At 36.1% G+C, this 24,666-nt stretch overlaps 1 protein-coding gene across 15 annotated transcripts in view; it reads right to left on the bottom strand.

Moving 5' to 3' along the window:
- si:dkey-150i13.2 overlaps positions 1 to 24,666 on the bottom strand; it is a 72,008-nt gene that overhangs the window by 30,394 nt on the left and 16,948 nt on the right. For 4 of the 15 annotated variants that reach the window (XM_073939531.1, XM_073939533.1, XM_073939534.1 and 1 more), the window contains exon 8: positions 21,989 to 22,110. In XM_073939531.1, coding sequence (XP_073795632.1) covers positions 21,989 to 22,110 — 122 coding nt within the window. Of the gene's footprint in view, positions 1 to 630; positions 879 to 1,090; positions 1,146 to 7,738; positions 7,972 to 12,352; positions 13,759 to 19,439; positions 21,691 to 21,988; positions 22,111 to 24,666 lie in introns of those variants that run through there. The other 11 variants (XR_012398860.1, XM_073939540.1, XM_073939535.1 and 8 more) reach the window with 6 other exon arrangements.

Raw genomic sequence — 24,666 nt, 5'->3', positions numbered from 1 at the left:
TGTCGCCTCTGAAAATCGGAGGGTCTCTAATTTCCCTTTGCCGTACTACTTGGATCTGTGATGCATTTAACATGGACTTTTGCTCAGGTGTGTATTTACTACCATGATCAGTTTGAGTATGCCTTGATGCCCCTTCTGTTTGACTGTGCAAATTCAAGTGTGTAAGTATGCTATCCGCTAACTGTTGACCTACTAGCTGTACTATGTTACCCATCTGACTCATCATGTCATTGGCAGAGACTGGAGTTGAGGTGTTAATTGGCTGGGCACTGTCAGAACTAGTATAATTCACATAAACAGGGTCCACATTAGAATCCTGACAATGAATTACATTCGCTTCTAACCCAACATTATTGCTTACACCACACATAGTAGGGCTAGGGCTAATGTCCGGGAAGGGAATTGGTGTTGCTAATAAGCCTCTTCCTCGACCAATACCAACAGGAGTGCCCACATAATGGGATTTAGTCAACTTTGCGTGCTCCATAAGCAATTAATTAGTGCATTCAGTGTGAAAAAGAAAGTAAAAAAAATCATAAAATTGATATGCTATAAAGTTTCAATAATACCAAACCACTTTTTGGTGTAAACTTGTCAGATAGTCCATCTATCAGTGCTTTTTTTTTTTTTCCGTTTGTTGTTTAAAGTCCTTGATATAAAGTCCTGGATTAACTAATAAAAGCTTAGCTGCTGGGCTTGTGCAGTGAAGGATGAAGACTGGCCCACCGGTTCGATGTTTGGATGATCTTCGACCACCTTGATTGAAGTCCTGAGTCACGGCACCAATGTGACCTTTACACTTCACTCCCGAACCCACTTCATTCACCCTTCAGCAATACACACACACTGGACTTGGATGAGGAGGATTTTATTTTGCCCTGCACACAGAGCAGTAACAGTGAGATCAACACGGTTTAACTTAGCATCCACATCCACAGCAGTTCTCCCTAACTCTGCTGCAGTCTATATTGAAAGCTTATATTATTATTATATAAAACAAAGACAGAAATATAAAAATACAGAAAATGCGTAACTAATATCACTGAATAAACACATTTAATACCTTAACACAAAATATAATAGAAAATTACCTGCACACAGAGCAGTAACAATGAGATCAACACGGTTTAACTTAGCATCCACATCTAAAACACATATAACTTCATTAGCACTTGCTGTATAAGCACATGGGGGGGAAATATCAAGATGAGATTAAAAGTATCAAAATCAAACAAATATGACAAGAAAACCCACTCTGTCGATCAATAAATGTATATAAAGTGTGATAGACTTTTAAAGCTGCATCCAATCAATCATTTAAATGATATTTTTATATTTTAGTGTGGAGCTAACACAAACCCGACTCACCCACAGCAGTTCTCCCTAACTCTGCTGCAGTCTATACACAGACTCTGTGCGCAATAGCGCCACCGGCGAACTAGCAGGAACTGCACTCCCATTAAAGCAGGATTTAATACTGAACTATTAACATGGTATATATTTATTTCGTTACATATATATATATGTATATATATATATATATATATATATATATATATATATATATATATATATATATATATATATATATATATATATATATTACACTGTTATAAATTGTCCCGTTAAAAAACTGTAAAATACTGGCAGCTGCAGTTGCCAGCAATGTACTGTTATTTTACAGTATGTTGCTGTAAAAATAGATGGACTACATTGATATACACAATACTCAAGTGAACTCATTTTGTTCACTGAAAGCAACTGCCTCAAATTGGCCAACTGCTGAATGAGTTTAAAGTAATGTGCTATATATGCTTAGAAGCATACTTATAATGCTAACTTATTTTAGTTAATTAGAATAGTTTCATTTAACCCAAATGTCTTATATTTCACAGCAGTACACATACATGTAAATCTGGAATTAACAGAGAGATTCTTACAGCATCAGCAACTAAACAGCTACTGTCTTTAAATGTACACATACAAAATAACATCAGCCGTTTATTGTTCATCTTTATCTTATACACTGGCTCTACTCTCCTCCGCAACGGTGACACACATAAAAAATTTGCTTCAGGTTTTACAGTTAAATACTGTTTTTTCCTTTATTTAATAGTAAACTACTGGCAGCTGTGGTTGCCAGCAATCTAATGTTTTTTTACAGTCTACTTCCGTAGTTTAAAGTAACAGTATGTTACTGTTAAAATACATTTTTACACTGTGTTTTTAACTCTCACACCTTTAACCCTTTAAACCCCAGAGCATATACTTCAGCTTTGCCCCATGTTTCTTGCACTTAGTAGTGTGGACACTTCAATTAAAACTGAAGTAAATTAATTAATGAAATGATAATTGAGGATTAGCGATGAACAAATGAAGAAATACCGAAGGGAAAAAACAAGAACAGAACATACAAAACTACAACTTTAGTCACAGCTTTATAATGAAATAACCTGAAGTACAACAAACGAATAAATCATTTAAATGATCAGTGGATGATTAAACAACTCTACAAACATCATCACCTGCTACACTTATTACTGAAATGTTTATTTTTGTATAACATCTACTAAAGTTCTTCTAGAGAGAAAGGTTAACATTTTACGTCACCATCATAGAGAACAGAGTTTGCTTTAGTTGGGCTCTCAGCTCTGACATTTATATCAGTAATATATTCTGGCTGCTGTAATTGATAAGAACTTTGTTTAAAAAGCTCTTTTGATGTGACAAGTCAACCAAAAACTTAAATAAGATTTGGTGATGTTCATGTTGCTAATAAATGGCAGAATCTGTTCTAATTTAAAATAATATAAATAACTGCTCTTATTCAATATTTAATCTGTTGTTTCACATTACATGTGGCAATGATTTCTGGAAGGTTTTAAGAATATCTTGGACAAAAACACTGCTCTATGATGCAAGTTGCACTCAAACAGACATCAAAAATCAGCGTATGAACCTCAACAATGGTGTCAACTAACAAAATTAACAGTTTAAATCACAAAAAGGCAACTGAAAGTCTAAACATAAACAAATAAAACACAAATAAAGAATACTGTAAGACCATTATACTACATTTATTCATGCCGCAAAGCATGCTGGGATATTTGTACTGTGCCACAACCAGCATGCATTGCAGCATGAAACATTTGAACTGTTACCATTGTTGAGGTACAAGGTTTGATTCATGGGGTCTGAGTGTGTCTTTGTCATAACTGAACTGTTTTTGTATGTTATTTCTAAACTGTAAAGTAATTACATGGGTATCTTTTCTGTTTCCACTTATTAATTAAATTAATATCTTCAAGTAAGCATAAAAACTATTGCATGAGGCTCTTCATCCAGACCTATACCACAACATTTCTCAGAACAAATTTCAGACAAGTAGATTTATTTATCTATTGACTTTCCCACTTTATTGCTATAATAAAAGTGTTTTGTAAACTCTGTATTACAGTAGTTGGTCTAATTAAATGAGTTTAAGGGTGAAGAGCCCAACTAAACTAGCCCCTCACTCCATTACAGTGACACAAAAAACACCAAATTTCGGTTGGATCTCAATGAGAATTGTATGGAAGTCCAAGCAGTCAGTAATGCACAGAATTTTTAACAGAATATTACTGTTTTATTGAAAAAACATTATTTTACTGTAGAATCTGACACTTTTTAACAGCAATTTTTTACAGTCATATATATATATATATATATATATATATATATATATATATATATATATATATATACCGGTATTAAATAAGCGTATGAATTCCGGTGCCTAATTTCGGTGCTGCGGCAAGGACATAAGAGGAAGCATCAAAGGGGTGCATAAAAAAAAGGCACACATAGGCGTTGTGTCACAGCACCACTAAACATTTAATTCTAAACAACTTTGAGGAATACGGACAGGCAATATTGGGCATTTGTTATTGTCGCTAGGGAACAGACGCACACAACGCGTGCAATACAGCCTGGTTTTCGGTGAGTGAGAGCGACTCGTCAGATCAACACGCGTGATCACGTTCATCCAATTTGCTTAAACTAAGCATTCTAACGCGTATTTTACAAGCAAGGATTCTTACACAGCAACTGTCTTTACAAAAGTTGTGTGTAAAAGGAAACATGTCAACTTAATGACACTTTTGAGGGCTCAAAGGCAGAGCCTCTCCCAGAGCGTGCTTTAGGTGTCACTCTCTCTCTCTGACGGTGCTGCGCGCATCCCCGCATTCGTCAGAAGTTGACGCCCAAATTGAGACAGGTAATAAAAAGATTAAACTTCAGTCATGTTCATGTTGTGAAACACCATCAAAATGTCCACCGTTGATGATATTAGACTTCTGTTTTCAATAGCGATTTTAACACTTTTAAGGAAGTCCTAGGCTATGCAGAGACCATTTTTAATCAGAAAGCTAGTGTAAATAGTTTTACGTTAAGAAATGCAGTGAATTTTCAGTCGGCAAGTAGCAATTAACAGATGTAACACATTGATCAAATGTAGTTTTCAGTCACGCTCATATCATATTCAACTTGTTTAGTTTTGCCTTAATTTATTTTTGATTTCCGTCTTCAACACATGATTTATTTATAGCACATTTTTAGACATAATAGTTTAACTAACTTATTTCTAATATCTACATTTTTATCTTCCCCATGCTGACAGTCAGTGCAGAACATTTCACTAGTTATTTGGCAGGACATTTGTATTCAGACAAGGTCCCTTTAAGTATTTTATAGTCTTTTATTCAGATTAAAGTGTAATTTACACTTAATCAGTTAACTATGAAAGTTAAAATAATTAGTCAAATTATTTTGTAACTGATTTGTTGTGTATATCAAAATATACAGTAAATATTTCTTAAGGAGGCTAATAATACTGACCTTATTTTAATTTAAATTAAAAACGGCTTTTATTCACGAAATAAACAATAAGAAATAAGACTTATTATGACTCCAGAATAATTTTTGTTTATAAATGAATGAATAAAGGAATGTTTACAGGAGCAACAATGTGTCTTGATGTTCTTGAATGTTAGAAATGTGTTATCCTACACCAGTATAGCATTCCTGGTCAAATAAATGAACAAGGAAGATTATTTTGAGTTTAAGTTATTTAATTATCTTGTTTATGAAGACTGCAGAGTGATGCATGAAAACAAATGACTTCGAATAATGTTAAGTATTTTGTGATGTATATGTTTAAATGTGCTCCTAAAACCCCACAGGTTAATAGTAAGCTAATGTAATTTCATAATGCAAATCCTAAATTCATGCTAACCAACAAATGATCAAAGGAAATGTATTTATGTAATACAATATGAATCGATGTTTACTTTAAACTGTAATTATATTTTTCTATTAAAATGATTTAAAAAAATATTTTGTCAAATAAAAAATATCGAAAAAAAAACAAACGATACCCAACCCTACTTACGCCTGTTTCACACCTCAAGCGAAAGCAGTGCGTGAGCAGCGCGTATGGAGAGCAGAAGCAGCACGCAGGCGTTTGCCTTTCACACCAGCTATGTCTCAGCTGCTGCAGAGATCAACCTATCTCTGTCTATTCTATCTAGTTACATCTCTCTTTCTCTCTCTCTCTCTCTCTCTCTCTCTCTCTCTCTCTCTCTCTCTCTCTCTCTCTATATATATATATATATATATATATATATATATATATATATATATATATATATATATATATATATATAAATACACCTTTAAAAAAAACAAAAAAAAAACTTTTTCATCTGCACTAAGGCTTACGGCAACCTCCTCCTATGCTGTTTCTTTAACCTGCAATTCTATATTTTACAAATTATATAGATCATATAGTACTGTATGCTTCTCAAGCTCTGAGTGTCATTCATGTCTGGTGCACTCAGAAAACAATCGCCTGTGATATGTCATTTGGTTTTAAATTGTTAGGATGTTTTAGGCCTTTTTCAATTATTCATTTTCTTGTCGGCTTAGTCCCTTTATTAATCCGGGTTCGCCACAGCAGAATGCACTATCAATGCAGAGTCACAGAGCAATGCACTGTCACTTTAATTGAGCGTGAGCAGCGCGGCAAAAATAGACCCAGCGCCAAAAGAATCGCAGCACTGCTGCTTCAGCAATGCTCAAACAGGAGTCTCGTGTAGCGCGCGTGCTTGTGGTCTTGTGACTTTCTGCAGCACAGTGTGGAGACGGGAGAAAATGGATACAGAACAGACCGACACTGAACTTGTGCCCAGAAAAAATGCTACCTCTGTTATTTGGCCATATTTTGGCTTCAGGATATCGGACACTGAGCAGAAAGAGGTACTGTGCAAAATTTGCCAAACGTAAATTGCTACATCACGTAACAACATAACATTCACGTAACAACGTAACATTTCAGCATTATTAGTAATCTGTGTGTGCATTTTTCTTGATAACAAGCAAGTTGAGTCATATCACTTGTTTATCGTATCGCAATTGTAAATTGCAATTTTGACCTTAAAGGGCCATGAAACCCCCTCGTTTCAGCAGGGTGTTTTCACACCTCTACTTTGGAAAAAGTCAGAAAAGTGGGCGTGTCAAGCTCTGTTTAGGGGGGAGTGTCGGAGGAACTAAAGTGGGAGGGTGTGGGAGTGTCTATTTGGGCACGCGCCGAGTTTCAGTCAAAATACACACAGGAGAAAGGGATGGTGTTTAACCTACATGGACATCTGTAGTCGAATTATTTGCCAAATTATTAAATGTTGGACTTTAACTGCAGTTTGGCTCTTTCATTCAGGGAATTCATTCATGCCCCTCGTGACAAACGAGATATTTGATTCGAGGAACTGCTCTAAGCGTGTATTTGTCATGCAATGTTTGATACCGCACGGCGAATGAGAGAAAAAAAATTCTGCATTTCCCGTAAACTTAGATGCACACGGCAGGTAGCGTCAGAAAGCCATGTGTGTTATTCCGGTCACAAAATGCGGTGCTAACATGTTTGCACTCAGTGCAATAGTTAACTTAATTCGATACGAACAAACTGAATAAACAAAGAGGACTGGTCGCTCACTTACCAAATCTGTAGAGACAGCAACTAGAGCCGCGTCTTTATGGAGAGAATACTACAAGCGAATCCGGATTTCTCAGGTAAACAATGTTCCTCCTTAGACACGTAAGTTATTGTTGTCGCGCGTCGCGTACACTGTTAATCCACACGTGATCCAGATGAGCTCTCACAGAGAGAAAATGAAAACGAAACTTAACGGCAGCAAACTATAAAAGCAACACTTCACGCTTGTTTTGCCAACACAACGTGGCGTCTCTGTGGCGTAAACACGGTGACACTAATGAATATTAATGAAGTTGCACAATAGAGCGCGCTGATTGGTTTGAACCAAGCCTTACTCATGCATTAATGCATCACACTGTAAGACGTAATAAGACTCACTCTGGCACAGACGCCCAGTCTACACGCTGGAATACAGGAATGAAACAGGAAGTACGAATTTGCTTGAAATAATGCAAAAACAACCAATTTACACTTTTTAGTGAAATATAGGTGTCCTAATAGTGTTTTTAGCAGTGTGGGACACATATAAGACTGTCAACAGCTCTAAAAATGTGTTTTGGTGTTTCGTGACCCTTTAACAATCGCAATGTGATATTTTTCCCAAATCATGCAGCCCTAATATATATATACATATGTCAACTATGCATACTACAAGCACAAGTATTATTTTTACACTTATTGCATGAGTAAAAAAGTAAACACAGTCAGCTGAATTATTTACTTTTTTATTAGTTCCATGCACTCAAGTGTTCATACAATAATTCAATACATTCATATATGTATATTCATTTTGCCAGAGGAGAACTGGTCACCTTGACAGAGCCTGTGGCTTCTCCTGAGGTTTGTTCTTCACTTCCATCAATTGGTATAGTTTTAGTTCCTTGCCACTGTGACCTTTGGCTTGCTTGGTTGGGACTGGTGGAGCTGCTCTTCAGTTGATCGTCCTTCAACAGTGAAATATACTAAACTGAACTGAACTAGTTTTCATTTCCTAGAATTCTCAAATTTAGATTTTTTGCTGGAATATTCCACTATCTGAAATATTGTTATGGCTTTTTATTCTCTTGTCTTCATCTATGGTGAGCTGCTTTGACACTATCTACTTTGTACAACAACTGTCTAAGTTTAATACATTTTCACAATTAATAAGCAAATAGTTGACATAATGAGATAACATCCATGATGCATACATGCATTAAAGTGCATATGACATAAGAGAGCAGCTTACAAAAAAGACTCTGTTATCAATCACTCACTCGTTCCAAATAAGTTTGATTTTCTTTTGTCTGCTGAGGATGAAGGAATATATTTTAAAGAATGTTGGAAACCAGTACTCCTATGAGTGGCTTTGTATCTCAATAGTTACAGTTTAAGTCAAAATTATTCCCCCTCATGTGATTTTTTTCTTTTTCAAATATTTCCCAAATTATGTTTAAGAGAGCAAGGAAATGTTCACAGTATTTGAACATTCTCAGTTTTCAGTTTTCCTCTGGAGAAAGTCTTATTTGTTTTATTTTGGCTAGAATAAAAGCAGTTTTAATTTTTTAAATACATTTTTAAAACATTTCATGGTTAATATTATTAGCTCCTTAAGCAATATTTTTTTGATTGTCTAACAAACCATTGTAAGCAAATGATTTGTTCAACTGCCCTAACTTGCATAGTTAAACTAAATGAACTAGTTGTGCACTTTAAGCAGTGTAGTGATCAGTGGTAAAGCCAGGAACTTGTGGAAATTAACTTGTGGAAATTAATTTCCAATGTACACAAATGCTGCAGAGTTAGCACTAAACTCTGGCCTTTTTCTTAAGCTTATCAAAAAATTGTTTATATATTAATGCTTAAGTAAAGATCAATATTACATAGTAATAGACTCTATATATTGCAAATAATGCCTTGGGTAAATTATATGTGGTTTGGAAAGTGTATTATGCATGGGAAAATACTTAAGACTCTTAAATATTATAATAGTTAACCGGTGTACTATGACTATGCAAAAGCCGGTCACACTCTGGATGACACCTCCCAGCGACCAACTCACAGTATCATCCAGTCAAAATACTGGATTTGAAAGGTGACACCTTTTCAATCCTGAATAAAAAACATTCTCTCAAAGAAAGAGAGTGGTATGCAGTTGTAGCGGAGTGTGCATGCAAACACCAGCTAGCGGGAGTTTTCACGGACATCTTTAACCTCTCGCTCTCTCTGTCTGTGGTTACCGCATGCTTTAAGACTGCTACTTTTGTGCCTATACAGAAATCAGCTAAAACCACATGCTTGAATGACTGCCGTCCGGTTGCTCTGACACCCATCTTCAGCAAGTGCTTTGAGAAGCTGATTAAAAAGCACATCTGCTCAGTACTGCCCGCTCACACTGACCCTCTGCAATTTGCATACAGAAATTAACGCTCCACCGAAGATGCAATTGCTTTAACCTTGCACACTGCTCTGTCTCATCGGGAAAACAAAAACACATATGTGAGAATGCGATTTGTGGACTACAGCTCAGCATTCAACACCATAGTGCCTGCCAAGCTGGCGGTGAAGCTCCAGGCTCTGGGTCTAAAAAGCTCTCTGTGCAACTGGATCCTGGACTTCCTGTCAAGCAGACGCAAGGTGGTCAGAATAAACAACATTACCTCATCCACACTGATCCTCAACACTGGTGCTCCACAGGATTGTGTTCTCAGCCAACTCCTGTACTCCCTGTACACACATGACTGTACAGCCAAACACAGCTCCAACGTCATAGTTAAAATTGCTGATGACACTGGTGGTTGAGTGTGCCACTCCTCTCTGTAGGCCATCTCATCGTTATCGGTGATTAGGCTCTCACTTAACATCAGCAAAACCAAGGTGCTCGTAGTGGATTTCAGGAGAGAGAAAAAAGAACACACCCCATCACCATCAATCAGAGAGTGTCAGCACTTTCAAGTTTCTTGGAGTCCACATGGCTGAGGATTTAACATGGACTGCTCACACAGACAGTGCAGAGGAAGGCACAATAATGCCTCTTTTTCCTTAGGCGTCTCAGGAGGTTTGGAATGAGCCCCCACATCCTCCGCTCGTTCTACACCTGCACTGTGGAGAGCATCCTGTCTGGTTGTATCACCACCTGGTATGGAAACATCACCTGCAGCAATCGCAAAGGCCTACATAGGATTGTGCGAACTGCTGGACATGTAGTAGGAGGTGAACTTTCCTCCCTTCAGGACATCTACACTAGGCGGTGCATGAGGAAGGCCAAGAGAATCATCAGCGACTCCAGCCACCCAAGCCATAGACTTTTCTCTCAGCTACCCTCAGGCAGATGGTTCCGCAGCATCCGGTCACGCACCAGCCGACTGAAGGAAAGTTTTTTCCCTCAGACTATCAGGCTGATGAACACTTAACACACCTCACACAGACTCTTCCATACCCCTCACTGCAAACCATCAATATGTAGCATGCGCTGCACTTTAACCAACCGATACTTAAAACAATAATGCCTACAACTATGGGTACACCTTTTCATTGTACATATCACTGTCAATTTTACATTGTCCTGTTTTTTTTGGCAGTATGCTGTTGTATTCGCACACGTGCTGCTGATGATGTGACAATAAAAGTGATTTGATTTGAAAAGGCTATCCGAATTGCTCAAAGACCACAGAACTTTGCTGCGTGTTCAGCAAGGATTTGGTAATTGGCTTCAGTGCTTTTTCCAAGGTGTCTGAAACCATAGCTTCAAGACTACCACCTCCAGAAATCTGCGTGCCCCAGATTTCCAGGAACTCTTTGTTCATGGATAAAGATGTCGACGTGTCCCCGACATCAGAACCACCACCTCCAGAAATCTCCAGTTCAGTGTGTTCCAAAATAAACAAATTTCTTCTTCTCAAAGCTCAAGAGAGCTACGTCTGCTCATACATGCTTCAAGACTTCCAAGAAGATCCAACATCTTCCAACCACTGCATCAACAGCAGAAGTGTGAATATACCACTTCCCAACCCTCTAAGAGAGACTTTGGCATTGTGTGTTTCAGTATAAAATATTCTAATTAATTAGATGCTTATAACTGATATTAATTAATAACAAAACTTCCTCAGTTCTTTCTTATTTTAGAAAAAGGTTTACCGTACCCTAACTTAATCACCTTCATGACTCGCTTATGCACTCCATTTATTGTACATTTGGTAATTTTAGTAACCCTTAATTACTATTTTGTTAATGAATGCACATTTATTACAATTGTGTCCTACTTGTGTTAATACAGTAATACAGTAAAATGCTCTACAAGTCAGACAATCTCATTATCCTTCGGATTTGGCCAGATAATAAACTCAGTATCTTGGTGGGAGACCACATGGGAAAGCTAGGTTGTTGCCATAATTGGTGTTAGTGAGACAAGGGGGGGCGCCCAACCTGTGGTCTGTGTGGGTCCTAATGCCCCAGTATAGTGTCAGAGACTCTGTACCACTCAATGCTTTTCCAGATAAGACGTTAAACCGAGGTCCTGACTCTCTGTGGTCATAAAAATCCCAGGATGTCCTTCGAAAAAGAGTAGGGGTTTTCGGCATCCTGGCCAAATTTGCCCACTGGCATATGTCCATTATGGCCTCCTAACCATCCCCATATCATATTTGGCTTCATCACTCTGTCTCCTCTCCACTTATCAGCTGGTGTGTGGTGTTTGGTCTGGTGCAAAATGGCTGTTGTCACATCATCCAGGTGGATGTTGCCGCTGGTGGTGGATGAGGAGATTCCCCCCTATGTGTAAAGCGCCGGAAAAGCGCTATATAATTGTAAGGAATTATTATTATTATTATTATTATTATTAGCCCCTCTTTGAATTTAGTTTTTTATATTTCCCAAATGATTTTTAACAGAACAAGGAAATTTTCACAGTATGTCTGATAATATTTTTTCTTCTAGAGAAAGTCTTATTTGTATAATTTCAGCTAGAATAAAAGCAGTTTTTATTTTTTTTTAAACCATTTTAAGGTCAAAATTATTAGCCCTTTGAGCTATATATATTTTCAATAGTCTACAGAAAAAACCATCGTTATACAGTAACTTGCCTAATTACCCTAACTTGCCTAGTTATTCTAGTTAACCTAAGCCTTTAAAAATATCGAGTCTTGAAAAATATCTAGTCAGATATACTGTCAACATGGCGAAGATAAAATAAATCAGTTATTAAAAATGAGTTATTAAAACAATTATGTTTAGAATGTGTAAAAAAAAAAAAAATCTTCTCTCCGTTAAACAGAAATTGGAGAAAAATTAAACAGGTGTAGTGGTTTTCTTGGTTCTTCTCTTACTAAATCAAACTCAGTCTGGAGGTTATGAATATCAGAAGAATATACTTTATTGTCGACAACAAAGGAGAACTTTCAGGAGACCCCCAGTAGCATCTCTGTCTGAAAAATTCTAACTCACTCATGTTATGGCCTTATTTAAATACCCTTTTACATCCGTTGTTTTCCTTTGTTCTCCATATATTACACAAATTCCACCTAGGTTAACCCCTGACCTCAATTTCCACCTAGGTTAACCCCTGACCCAAACCTGGTAACTATATAACTTATCCAGTTCTTGTGATATGGTAATTCTTCTAATGGTATGCAAGTCTACAAGGTAATTCTTCTAATGGTATGCAAGTCTACAAGCAGATTATATACATACACTTTGAATATATATATTAACTTCACACTTTAAAGAGTATAAAATCCACCTCATATAATCCCTCCTCTTAAGACTTTAAGTCTTAATAGTCTTGCTTTTGGCCCATAGTGCAACTCTATGATCTAGCCCTCAGCCATATTACCTAATGACAAATATATGTCACAGTATTATTACAAATGACCAAATCATGTAATTGCACTTTGGAATAGAATCACGCCAAACCTCTGTGTCCTGTTTTGACGAGGACACAGTAAAAGACTTGATTCTATTTTGTTGATATAATCATAAAAGTAGTATTTTAAGCATACAATTAGTTATCTATTTGCTTCTGGTGGTCATGATTATTTAACATACAGTAAAAAATAAAACTAAAACAAAAAATAAACATGCACAATCTCCCAATCTAGGGTCACAACACAATATTCTAATCTAACACCCACAAAACATAATCAGTAGAATACGTTGATCTTCAGCCCAGATACTTTGCGTATCGTAGAGAGCCGCCGTTTTGGGGTAGAGGTTACTAGCACTTAGCACCCAAGGCATGGATCCTCTTCATCATCCTCTTCTTTATCTAAACTATAAAAATTTTTAGCACTAGTTCATCTTTTTTACCCTAAATCTGGCACATACTTGCGAGCATTCTTTGTTTTGTTCTAGCCTTAAAAAGTGTTGCTAGAGACTTTATGTTGAGAGTCTATAACCTGAAGTTGTGGTGATTATCATCACTTGAACTTGTGGCACCTTCTGTATTTCTCACTCAGGTATATAATCAGAATTACTCTTTTAACTGTTCTGATGAACTGCTTCTGCCACACTTTGCAATTCGTTGGTTTGAGCTTTGGGATTTTCTGCCTCCTCTGTTTCCCGTTAGCTTTCTCTTGCTGGAGCTTTTTCCTTTGGCTGTCTTGTGCTGTGGTCCAGATGGTATCCAGTTGATGGCATCCCCTTTGGTAACCTTGGCATAAGGTCCATTTCTCCTGACTTCACTCCACTTTCTCCAGAGCACCTCAGATATACTCGATCACCGGATTAATCTCCTGCTTCTGGTCCTTTCTGGTTTCCTGTACAGATATCGCTTTGCACATGGCAGTTAGTTTCCTCATAAAAGACCAAACCTCTTTCCAATGCATTAGAAATGTTCTCCAAACATTCCACAAGGTTAAATACGAGATTACATGCAAGGGTCGACCCAATAGTATTTCATGCAATGTTAGTTGCTTGTTTCTGTCAGTTTTCATGCAATCACTTATTAATGCAAAAGGTATATTATTTTAACACATCTTGTTAAACTAGGCCTTGAAGGATCATCTTCAGCTCTTTCAATCATTCCTTACAATTATGTGTAATTGCTCAATTTTTTTTTTTCCAATACTTTATCAATACATTTAATTATCTATTCACTGAGTCATATATCCACTTATTTATCTACTTAATTCCCTTTATTCACTTTAATTGACTTTAATTACTCTAATTTATTTTTAAATGCAGACACATTAAACTTATTTCTGAAGGTATTGCAAATCTGAGACTTCTCTTGTCTTAAATGTAATAACTGTTTATTCTTCCCTGCTCTGCTGATGGAATTACCTTCACTAATCTACCACAACTATCATGCCCAAAAGCTTGTATCTCTTGCCCTAAGCTAATTTTATCATTTCACAACATCTACAATGAAGTTCTTGAATAATCCATTAGACCTATTGCTGATCTTTTACTCACATTCTACTTTGCACAGATGTCACATGTGTACAACAATTCACTAATCACTGCATTCAAAAAGGCGATCACTTTTTTCAAATCATTTTGCTTGCTGCTTAATTTTCCTTATCACTTCACCCTTGATTCAATCCATGTACATCACCAATGACAATATCTAGAAATGCTGTTGTATCAACAATCTGTACTTCCTATTACAAAAATCATACCTATCTTTTTTGCTTCCCTTTGTTCATAAAGACTAGTACGTTGTTTATTTGTACTATAATCTAATTAAGGTTGTGACTCTATACTATTATTAGACCTGCTACCCTATTTTCTTTAATGTAAAATCTATTTTTTATTTATCAGCTTAACAGTTATTATTGCATCTAGAATAGATACAGAATCTTGTTAACACTAAACCCTCATCCCTAAAAAGTTTTATTTCTGTCTTTTACTTAGCTTGAGCTAGATGTACCTGCAGATAACTAAATCCTACACTTTACAATATCCATCACGAAATATTCTAAATTCTTTTATGCATTCTAACGTATGTAACTATGTAAATCAGCCTATTTACTTTAAGTGTAACCAAGTGTCTACCCTCCTCTGATAATTACCTGAACAGAAATCAATTACTTTAAAATATTTGACCTCCAAAGGAAAACATTTAAATACAGTGTGTGTTATGAACCTCTGCTGAGAAATTCTCTATCACTGATTGTTCTTAAGTCATAAACTTTACAACATCTAATTTTGCCTGTTTTGACTAATGCCATCATCAAAAATTAAATTTTAATCAAATTAAAATAAAATCCATTTTATTAGTCACCTACACAATCACAACCGAATTGAAATTGACTTTAATTAGAAATGCCATAACATATCTAAGTATTTCTCTTATTGCTATGTTCTCAAAAGTTTCAATAATGCCTATTCTAGCATAGCAAACCTGCATCTGGTTTAATTTTAATTAATCCTCCCTATGCTGTTTAATTTTGTCTACCTTTATGTCCTGAACGTTAATCATTATTAAAATTTGACACTTACCCTTAATAATTGTATATTATACCATTTTTCGCTTTTCAGCATTTTCAGCTCCTAATTCCTTCCTGCTCTCACATCAAACTGGTTATTCATAAACTTTTGTTGTAATTTTTTATCAGTTGACTGAAAAATCACTGGAGTTCTTTATAGGTTCCTCTCTATCTGATCTGATTATTCATCTTTAGTCCTTAATTTTTTTTTTTTGCTTTTAATTATTTCTTCACATATGTAAAACAACCTATTTTCTGTTTTTAAACACTTTTCTCTTTCAAATATTATTTTAGTACATTTAGAATTGTTACTTTTTGACCTGATCAACACTGTAAGTTAATTTAACTTTTTTTTTTTTTTCTTCAAGTATAAATCACTTTTCTGTCTTAATTTCTGACATAATTTTAAGTTTTCCCTAATTTTAACTTAAATACTTAACTCCATCAACTTCTAACCCAAATTATTTTTTTTTAGTTATCAAAAACTGTCTTTTATTACCTTTTTTATCACCACCATGCATTATAATTTATCCTCCTATGTTCAATAATCTCTACGAGTTAACCTATGAAAATGAACCAAAATAATTTAACATTCTTCATAAGTTATCATTTCAACATTCCACATTTAAAGTTTCATCGTACATTATAATCTAAGACTTTTCTTACAGTTTACATGATACTGTTCTTTTTATCATATTGATAGGAGTCTGATTTGATACAAGAATGGGTAGCTACACTTTTGCTCTTATTTTGCCCTCTGAGTGGTCACATTGTACTCAATTTGGACTATAGGTCGACTGCTTTGAGATGGACTGCCAGACTCCCCCTCCTCACACCCTGAGAAGACAACTGGTTCATAGATTGGTGTAGTCTTTTCTGTGGTGTCCATATCAGGGCACAGTGTTTCCCCCTTCTTTCTTAGTGCTGGCTTCTTTCATTGAGCTGTTGTAAAGTTCTGGTGGAGCGCTTTTTCTCTTTGATCAGTTCATCATTAGCTTGTTTGCCTCTTTTTAGTGTCTCTGAACATAAGTAGCCTTTCCAGTCCTCAGTAATTCCTGGGCATGCAGTGTCTGCCTCACTGCTTTCACAAATGTCCACAGCCAACAGTTTGTCCATTGTGTTTTTCAAACACCTTTTCCATTTGCCAGTGCACTCAGAGATGTCTAGTAGGTAAGAGACCACAGTCCCCCAAAGTCCATCCCTATGTCCTCTTAAGTAATATATGGAATTTAGCTCATAAAAGTCTTTCCTTCTTTCCCATTTTTTTTTCATCAAATGGAGACTCCTCTCATCTATTTTCTCCTTTTTACGGTTTAACAGTTTATTTTTCTCTAATTCACAATCATTTTATCATATGTAAATGTTTAATTTTCTATTTCTTCAGTGTTCTTCTAAATAATTTCTTTAGCTTCAGATTATGCTTTACTTTACATTTCTCCTCATCTATGCTAGTGTTCCTTTACTAACCGGTCATTTTTACATCGTAACATTTTCTATACTCAGTTTCTATTTTCTCACTGCTTGCATCAAATGTTTCTTCTGTTTGCCATTTGTCATTAACTTATCTTTTATTTTCTCTGTCACGTATTTTAGTATTGCATTTTTATTTCCATATCTGTTTTTCCATACCTGATTTAATTTAATAGTATTACATGGTGGCCCAATATCTGGAATAACTGTTAAAAATCATTACTGCTATAGCTCAAAGTTAATATTATTAATTAAATTCACATATTTATTTACTAAAAGCATTTTTCATTTTTGAATTGCAATGTTTACTTATCAATTTAGCTTCTTACTGCATAAACTTTTACATGTATTAATCTTTTAAACTCACTCTAACACATTCTTTAACATTTACCTAGCTTCTATGATTTTCATCTGAATCACTGTACTTTACTACAAACAAATGACATAGCTGACTTTGAGAAAGATGACAAAACATTTTTTTTTCCTTAAATCCAATCAAATTCTCTAAAGTCAATTATTTCTTTAAATTGTTACTGCTTTTTTCTTTTTATCTTATCTGTTCAATGTGCCTATATTGTAAGCATATTTTAAACATCTAATTTTATCTATGAAACAGTGGACTTATTTTTTCCTGTTTCTATTTTATTCTTTTTCCTTTCTGTAATTTGAGTTTTTAGCTCTTAGGTTTTCTTATACATTTTAAAGCTTATTTTGTTACACATTTTATAAATAAATCTTCAATTAATCACTATTTATTTTTCAAGTTTTCTTTTTCTATTTTATTCTCAATCAAAGAACTAACTTATATGTTATTTATTCATACTTATTTAGTAAATCTATTTGTTTATTAATACATTCTTTTACTCTATACTTCCTTTATCTCTATATATATTGATCACTATGACTTCATTTATTCTTTTTCATTAGTAAAGTTTCAAACTCTTCTATATAATATAACTCTATTATTAGTTTTTCCTCATCTAATTTATCTTACTATACTACTTTATAATTTATCTACTCAGTAATAACTTATATTCTATCCAAATTATGTTAATGTCTATGTCATTATTTCATCTATAGTTTGATCTCCTCTCATTAACTCTCCTCTTCTCTGTTTCTCTAGTGCTGTAAATAGGCAATCTATTGTTCACACATGGACACCATAAATCTCTCTCTTACCCCCATCCTGGAGCAGACTGTCTTTCACTCATTGCTATGTCAGTAATTTCAGTTCACTCTGCCTATTTTTCTTTTTTTTAACATATTCAAACTTAAAACACAAAGATAATTTCAGAAAAATGTTTATTCTTCTGCTTTTTACTCTGTGTTTTTTAAATGCACATGTTCCATTAGTTTTAATTTAAGAGACTCCTCTCTTTATATCATAATCTCTTCTCTTAAACTGCATCAATCACTATTCCTATTGTTCTTTAAATCACACCACACATATGCAGCCCTCCTTTTGTATTATAATATACTATAATCATTATTTTAACCTACTCCTTATTGAAAACATACTTTTAAACACATTCACACTTCTAATCTTATTACTTTTCCTCTTCTCATTCACTCCTCTCCTCCACTCAGTGTAACAGGAGCTGCATCCCCCCATCCTCATTCCATTCAAGGAGGAGGAAGGCAGTCTTCTCTGCCCACCAATGTGGACTATTTTGCCACAATCTGAAGCAGCAAATACACAAACACTTCAATTAAATAAATACTCTACACTACACTCCTCTTGAGTGACCTGTCCGAGCAGCCCTCTAACCTTAGAGCGGTAACCACAGGCTTTCGCCTACCCATGCAGCCCTTTGTTTATCTCATTTAACAAAGCGGTATCGTAGGTCTTAGCGCGCATCTCTCTACTTTAATCTGCTTTAATCTCTTAACTGTTACCACACATTAAGGACTCTCTCTTAAAACTTATAAATGCTCTATGCATTTCTTACATCATTATTAATTTCCCAAATCTGGGTAACAGTCACTAGTGATTGTTTATCCTATCCATCAAGGCCCACTTAGGAAAACACAGATCATTTGCATACCTTACTCTGCTTTAATCTCTTAACTGTCACAACACATTGAAGACTCTATCTTAAAAACCTATAAATGCTCTATGCATATCTTATATCATTAATAATTTTCCAAATCTGAGTAACAGTTACTAGTTAATGTTTATCCTATCCATCAAGGCCCTCTTAGGAAAACACAGATCATTTGCATGCAAATTCTTTTTCTTCTGTTATTCAAAACCCCTTTTTTCTTTAATATCTTTTTTACATTTACTTTTAATTCTTTAAAGCTGGAGAAACAGTTCAAGTGTATTTACCTGTACAAGCAGGTCCTGGCAGAAAAAACACAAACTAATAAGCATAAAATCGCTTACCGTTTTTTATTGTGGCCACATATTTGTGTTTTCTCTCCAGTCCAGCATGCACAGCAACACCAGTCCTGCTCCTTTCCAGCCCACCCAGAGGGACGCCAAATGTAGTGGTTTTCTTGGTTCTTCTCTTACTAAATCAAACTCAGTCTGGAGGTTATGAATATCAGAAGAATATACTTTATTGTCGACAACAAAGGAGAACTTTCAGGAGACCCCCAGTAGCATCTCTGTCTGAAAAATTCTAACTCACTCATGTTATGGCCTTATTTAAATACCCTTTTACATCCGTTGTTTTCCTTTGTTCTCCATATATTACACAAATTCCACCTAGGTTAACCCCTGACCTCAATTTCCACCTAGGTTAACCCCTGACCCAAACCTGGTAACTATATAACTTATCCAGTTCTTGTGATATGGTAATTCTTCTAATGGTATGCAAGTCTACAAGGTAATTCTTCTAATGGTATGCAAGTCTACAAGCAGATTATATACATACACTTTGAATATATATATTAACTTCACACTTTAAAGAGTATAAAATCCACCTCACAGGGGGGTTAATAAACATGACTTCAACTGTATATAATAATTCAGGAAGGCTAATAATTCTAACTTCAACTGTGTGTACTCATTTTCAACATTTTTTCAGATGTTCTCTCAGCAGAAAGGCGTCTACAGGACAACAGAACAAAAGAAACACACTTGTAATCACTTTAGAATGAATAGAATTGCGAGTAGATTTTTAATGAAATAAGGAAAACTGAGTCCAATTAGTTTTTTCTCTTTCTGTCTACATGGGCCCAGTAGTGCACAGCACAATGGCATTTTATAAAGCAATCATTAACTCACAACACAGCAAAATTTCCGAAAGCAAACTTTAAGCTTTCATTACTCTTACTCGTTTCAGTACTCGTTTTCAACATTCTTTCAGATGTTCTCTCAGCAGAAAGGTGTCTACAGGACAACAGAACAAAAGAAACACACTTGTTTGTATCTAGTTTATGTATGTGCTTTTGTTAGATGATACTGCAAATAATGACAAATATTTTAGCCAAAATCTGTTATCAATACCACCCTTTAAAATTAGGTTCATTAGTATTTTCTCTCCTCTAGGTTACAGCAACTAAGTTAACACAGGTGTACCACACTATTAAACATAACATCAGCTTTATCAGTGTTGGAGAGTTGTAAAAAAGAAATACTGACTGCATCTGTTCACACAGATGTCAATTAAAGACTAGTTTATTTCAATGTCTACGTGTTTACACTTTCCTGAAAACATATTTTAAGTTGCGATTTACCAACACTGACATGCTATTGGGCATGTGATTAGGGATGTGGCCCCTGCTGCAGTATGCGTCCCTTATTTTTTTGTATTAAAAGTGGTAACCCTAATCTCATGGGTATTCGCTCATTACACAGAAGTTGCAGACGATCATGACCTGAGGTAAAACCCACTTCTTGCTCATTGGTAGCAACAAATTGTAACAGATTTCTTGTGGTGTCTAGAGATTATTGCTGTTCCATTCAACCAGAAGTAATCTGTGTTCCTCTGCCACCTAGTGGTTGGGAGCATTTTCATTGCGTTGTAAGTTTAATGGGCTTGCGTCCTCGTGTTCTCGTGTAATGTCATCATCAGCTGCCAAAGTTTAATTCTAATACTCAAGACCGCAAGAACCGAGTACGCGTGAAATTTCCCAGATGCGTTCTTGATATCGAGGATGCATCAATGCAGACTTGAACACCGAACTCGCTCTAGAAGTCCCAGAAGTCATTGGGACTGGAGGTGGGAAGCGCAGCAATTTATTTAGATTTATTATTAAAGTTCAGAGATAGAACTTATTTATCTCAGGAGAGATATTATTGATTTAGGTTTCCCTAAATGAAACGGTGAAAGAAAACTACCATGAACATCTTAATAAAATAATAAACACATTGACAGTGGTTATTTGCTGAAATTTGTATTCAAATATTTTTTATTTATATTGTGCAACGTATATTTATAAAGTTTTTATGAATAGTATATATTTTGAAAAGGGGAAAAACAATAAATCATTGTATGAATGTTGTAATGTTTCTCACAGGACGTGTTCTCTGTTCTCGTGGTCTCCCGAGTTCGTTCTCGACACCTGGAAGTACTTGCATTCTTGGAATTGAGAAACAGCCAATGTTTGCTTTCTAAAAGTTCACTGAGTTGTGAGCTTAATGTATGCTTTTTGAAATGTTGTTGTGTTGTGCATTACTGGGCCACCATGCCTGCCTGCCCTTCAATGAAGAAATGCTATATATAACAGAGGGTAAATGTATTAAAATAAGAACCCACATCAATTCTAAATGTGACATCACCAGTCTGGAGCAATGTAGTTTAAGTACTTTAGAGCAACCTCAAAACCTAGAAAACAAGCCTAAAAGCAGGATAAAAAAAAAAAGACAATCAAGAGGGGTACATTCTAAAACATTTTAGCAATCATTTAAGTATTCAGTGTTTATACTGCACATTGACCTGGTACAGAATGCACAGAAAATGCCTGTAAAAAACTTGTTCTTTTTTGTGCTTTGGTCAAAAAAGTGTTACTAAAAGCTGAAAGTGAACCTAAACGGACCTTGACACAGTGATCAACTGATGCGTATGTACTCATAAATTGAAAAATTCTAAATGTTGACTTTACAAAATGTGTTGAAAGCATGGGTTTGTTTACTCACCGCATTAGCAGGAAATGCTCGTAACATAACTGCGCTAAAGCCTTTGTAGAGTCCTTGAGCTCCTTCCTCCTTTAACAGTGTTCTTAACACATGTCTTACACCTTGGTAACGCCCGTCTGTGGCTGCAGGACAGAGGACAAAACAAATGGATTCCTTTTAATATTTATTCTAAAAATTTGTTCATCAATGCTGGCATCACACTGGTCTGCATAATTTTTTTTAGAAACTATCTTCTTCAGAGATTAAATGTGCAATTTATTATGAATACTGAATTAGATTAGATGAATTCCTATATATTACAGTTCTATTACTAATATTACAGTTATTGTTACCGTACAACAAGAGTACATTTTGAGGAGGAAAAGTAATGTCACTACAAACACTGAAACTCGAGCTTACCATAAATAGTCAAATTTACATAGTGTCTGCACTGTGGCCTGCCAGTAATTAGGTATAAGGTAGTGGTTTAGATGAGGATCTCATTTTTATAGTAGTTTTATGCTGTTGTTCAGCTATAAGAAATAAATCTAGAAATCATATCTAAAGCAGAGAGAATGAATGTGACTGAAGTGATGCAATTAATGAGGGTAGGTCATGTCATGACAAATGGAGTTTTTTATTCATACAACTCACGTTCATACCATGTAGAACATGCATTTCAAATGGTCGTGTAGAAATTTAAATTCTAATGTAATATCTACTCGAGTAGTAGGTGATTTCAGATGCAACCCAAGTTTGCCCATGCCTGCATTTGGTTGTTATAGACAAACTAATACAGGGCTAAGCACAGGTGTTCTGACTTGATGAGTGGTGGTACACATTAAAGTGATGGAAAGATGCTCTGGAAGGAGTAGAGAAAAAGGAGTCTGGGGACTGCATGAAATTAGACTCTAGTGAAAAAACTCTAATGAGGTTTAGTAAAGGTGCCAGGTCATTTCTGACCAAAAGACAAATGGTGTTCACAGAATTGTAGGACAACATAAGGCTCAAGTCTATTAAAAGAGATGATTAGTAAATTTTAAATTGTCTATGTATTTCAAACATATACAAACATGTTCAAGTAATATGTTTTAGTTTTAACATAGTTTTATAGCGCAACTTTAATATATTCTAGATCAACATATTGATTTAAACACATTGCTTAATATAGCAGCCTAAATGTCTAAGCTGACTTACTACCTTTTGTCACGGTTGTGGATTCATCTGCTCCTTATTTGAAGTGTCTGCGTTGTGTGACAGTTCATTATTATGATACGTGTTTCTAAGTATGTGTGCCTTTCTCTCTCTGTGTTTGTGTGGGTGTCACGTGGCTGTCAGTGGGTGTTTGTTTTCATGTCATCAGCTGAGCGGTCACATGATCTTTGTTACCGGAACTGTTCCGTAGCGCCGCTCGGCTGATAATCAGCGCGCTACAGGTGTAGCGCATTTTTTGTGCCTATAAATGTTCAGCGTTCCTGTCTCACGTTGTCAGTTCGTTGTTTTGCTCACGGTTCTTTGTGTTTTGTCAGGCTCTTCTCTTCGCTGGTGGTGAGTGGTCTGGTTGTATTCCATGTTGCAGTATCTGATGCTTCCTGTTTCTTCCTGATGAATGTGTGATCCGCTCTGTTGATGAAGTACATCTGAGACATCCCGGTCTCTTCTATGACGAATGTTTTATCTGCTCTGTTGATGAGTTTTATGAACATTTGATCAGTGTTGCCGAACCAGACCACCACTATATTATTCACCTGTTCAGTGCCTCCAGCCACTCACCATTATTCTGTCTATTTGTGAGAACTATATTAAAAGACTTTGTTTTTTCTTGCAATTGGGTTCCTCATCTTTTATGTCACGTGACAGAACGAACTGACCAGATTTGAACCCAGCAAGTATGGAGGTTTCCAGCCAGACCATCCAAGCACTTTTTAATCAAATCACCGAGCTGTCTAATCAAGTTCAGCAACTCAGTTCGGGTCTCCAAGCCGGATCCACGTTGTCAGTGTCTCCAGTCAAACTACCACCCAGTCCTGTTTTTAATGAGAGTTCACGGACCTCCGAACCACGACTACCACCACCACAAAGTTATTCAGGTGAACCCCATTTGTGCAGATCCTTTATTACCAAATGCGATCTTTTTATATCACTCCAGCCCTCATCTTTTCCCACTGAGGCGAGCAAGGTGGCATTTTTAATCAACTTACTAACGGACAAAGCTGCATTATGGGGAACAATGGTCTGGGAGAAGAGACTTCCCTGTTGTGTGTCTTTTAAAGCGTTTTCGGAGGAACTCCGGGTGGTTTTCGATCCAGCGACTTCGGGGAGAGAGGCAGCCAGACGACTCGCTGAGCTCCGTCAGGAGGAGCACAGTGTGGCGGAATATTCTATCGACTTTCGCACCCTGGCGGCCGAGTGCGGGTGGAACAGCGAAGCGCAGTGGGACATGTTCTTTCACGGACTGGCGGACCGTATTAAGGATGAAATCTACGTTTTGGAGCTTCCCAAGACACTGGACGGTCTCATTAACCTGGCCATAAGGGTGGACAATCGCCTTCAGCGCAGGAGTGCCCACAGAGAGCTTCGTTCACAACGTTTGGCTTCACAGACCGGTTGTTCGGAGGCTACACTTCCTGTTCCAGAATCCGAGCCCAGACAAATGGGAGGATTTCGCCTCTCAGCGGAGGAGAAACACCGCCGACGCA

This window comes from Danio rerio, chromosome 23 (assembly GCF_049306965.1).
Source record: "Danio rerio strain Tuebingen ecotype United States chromosome 23, GRCz12tu, whole genome shotgun sequence".
Classification (NCBI taxonomy): domain Eukaryota; kingdom Metazoa; phylum Chordata; class Actinopteri; order Cypriniformes; family Danionidae; genus Danio; species Danio rerio.
Note: the sequence above shows the minus strand (reverse complement) of the source record. Positions and strands in the feature narration are given on the sequence as shown.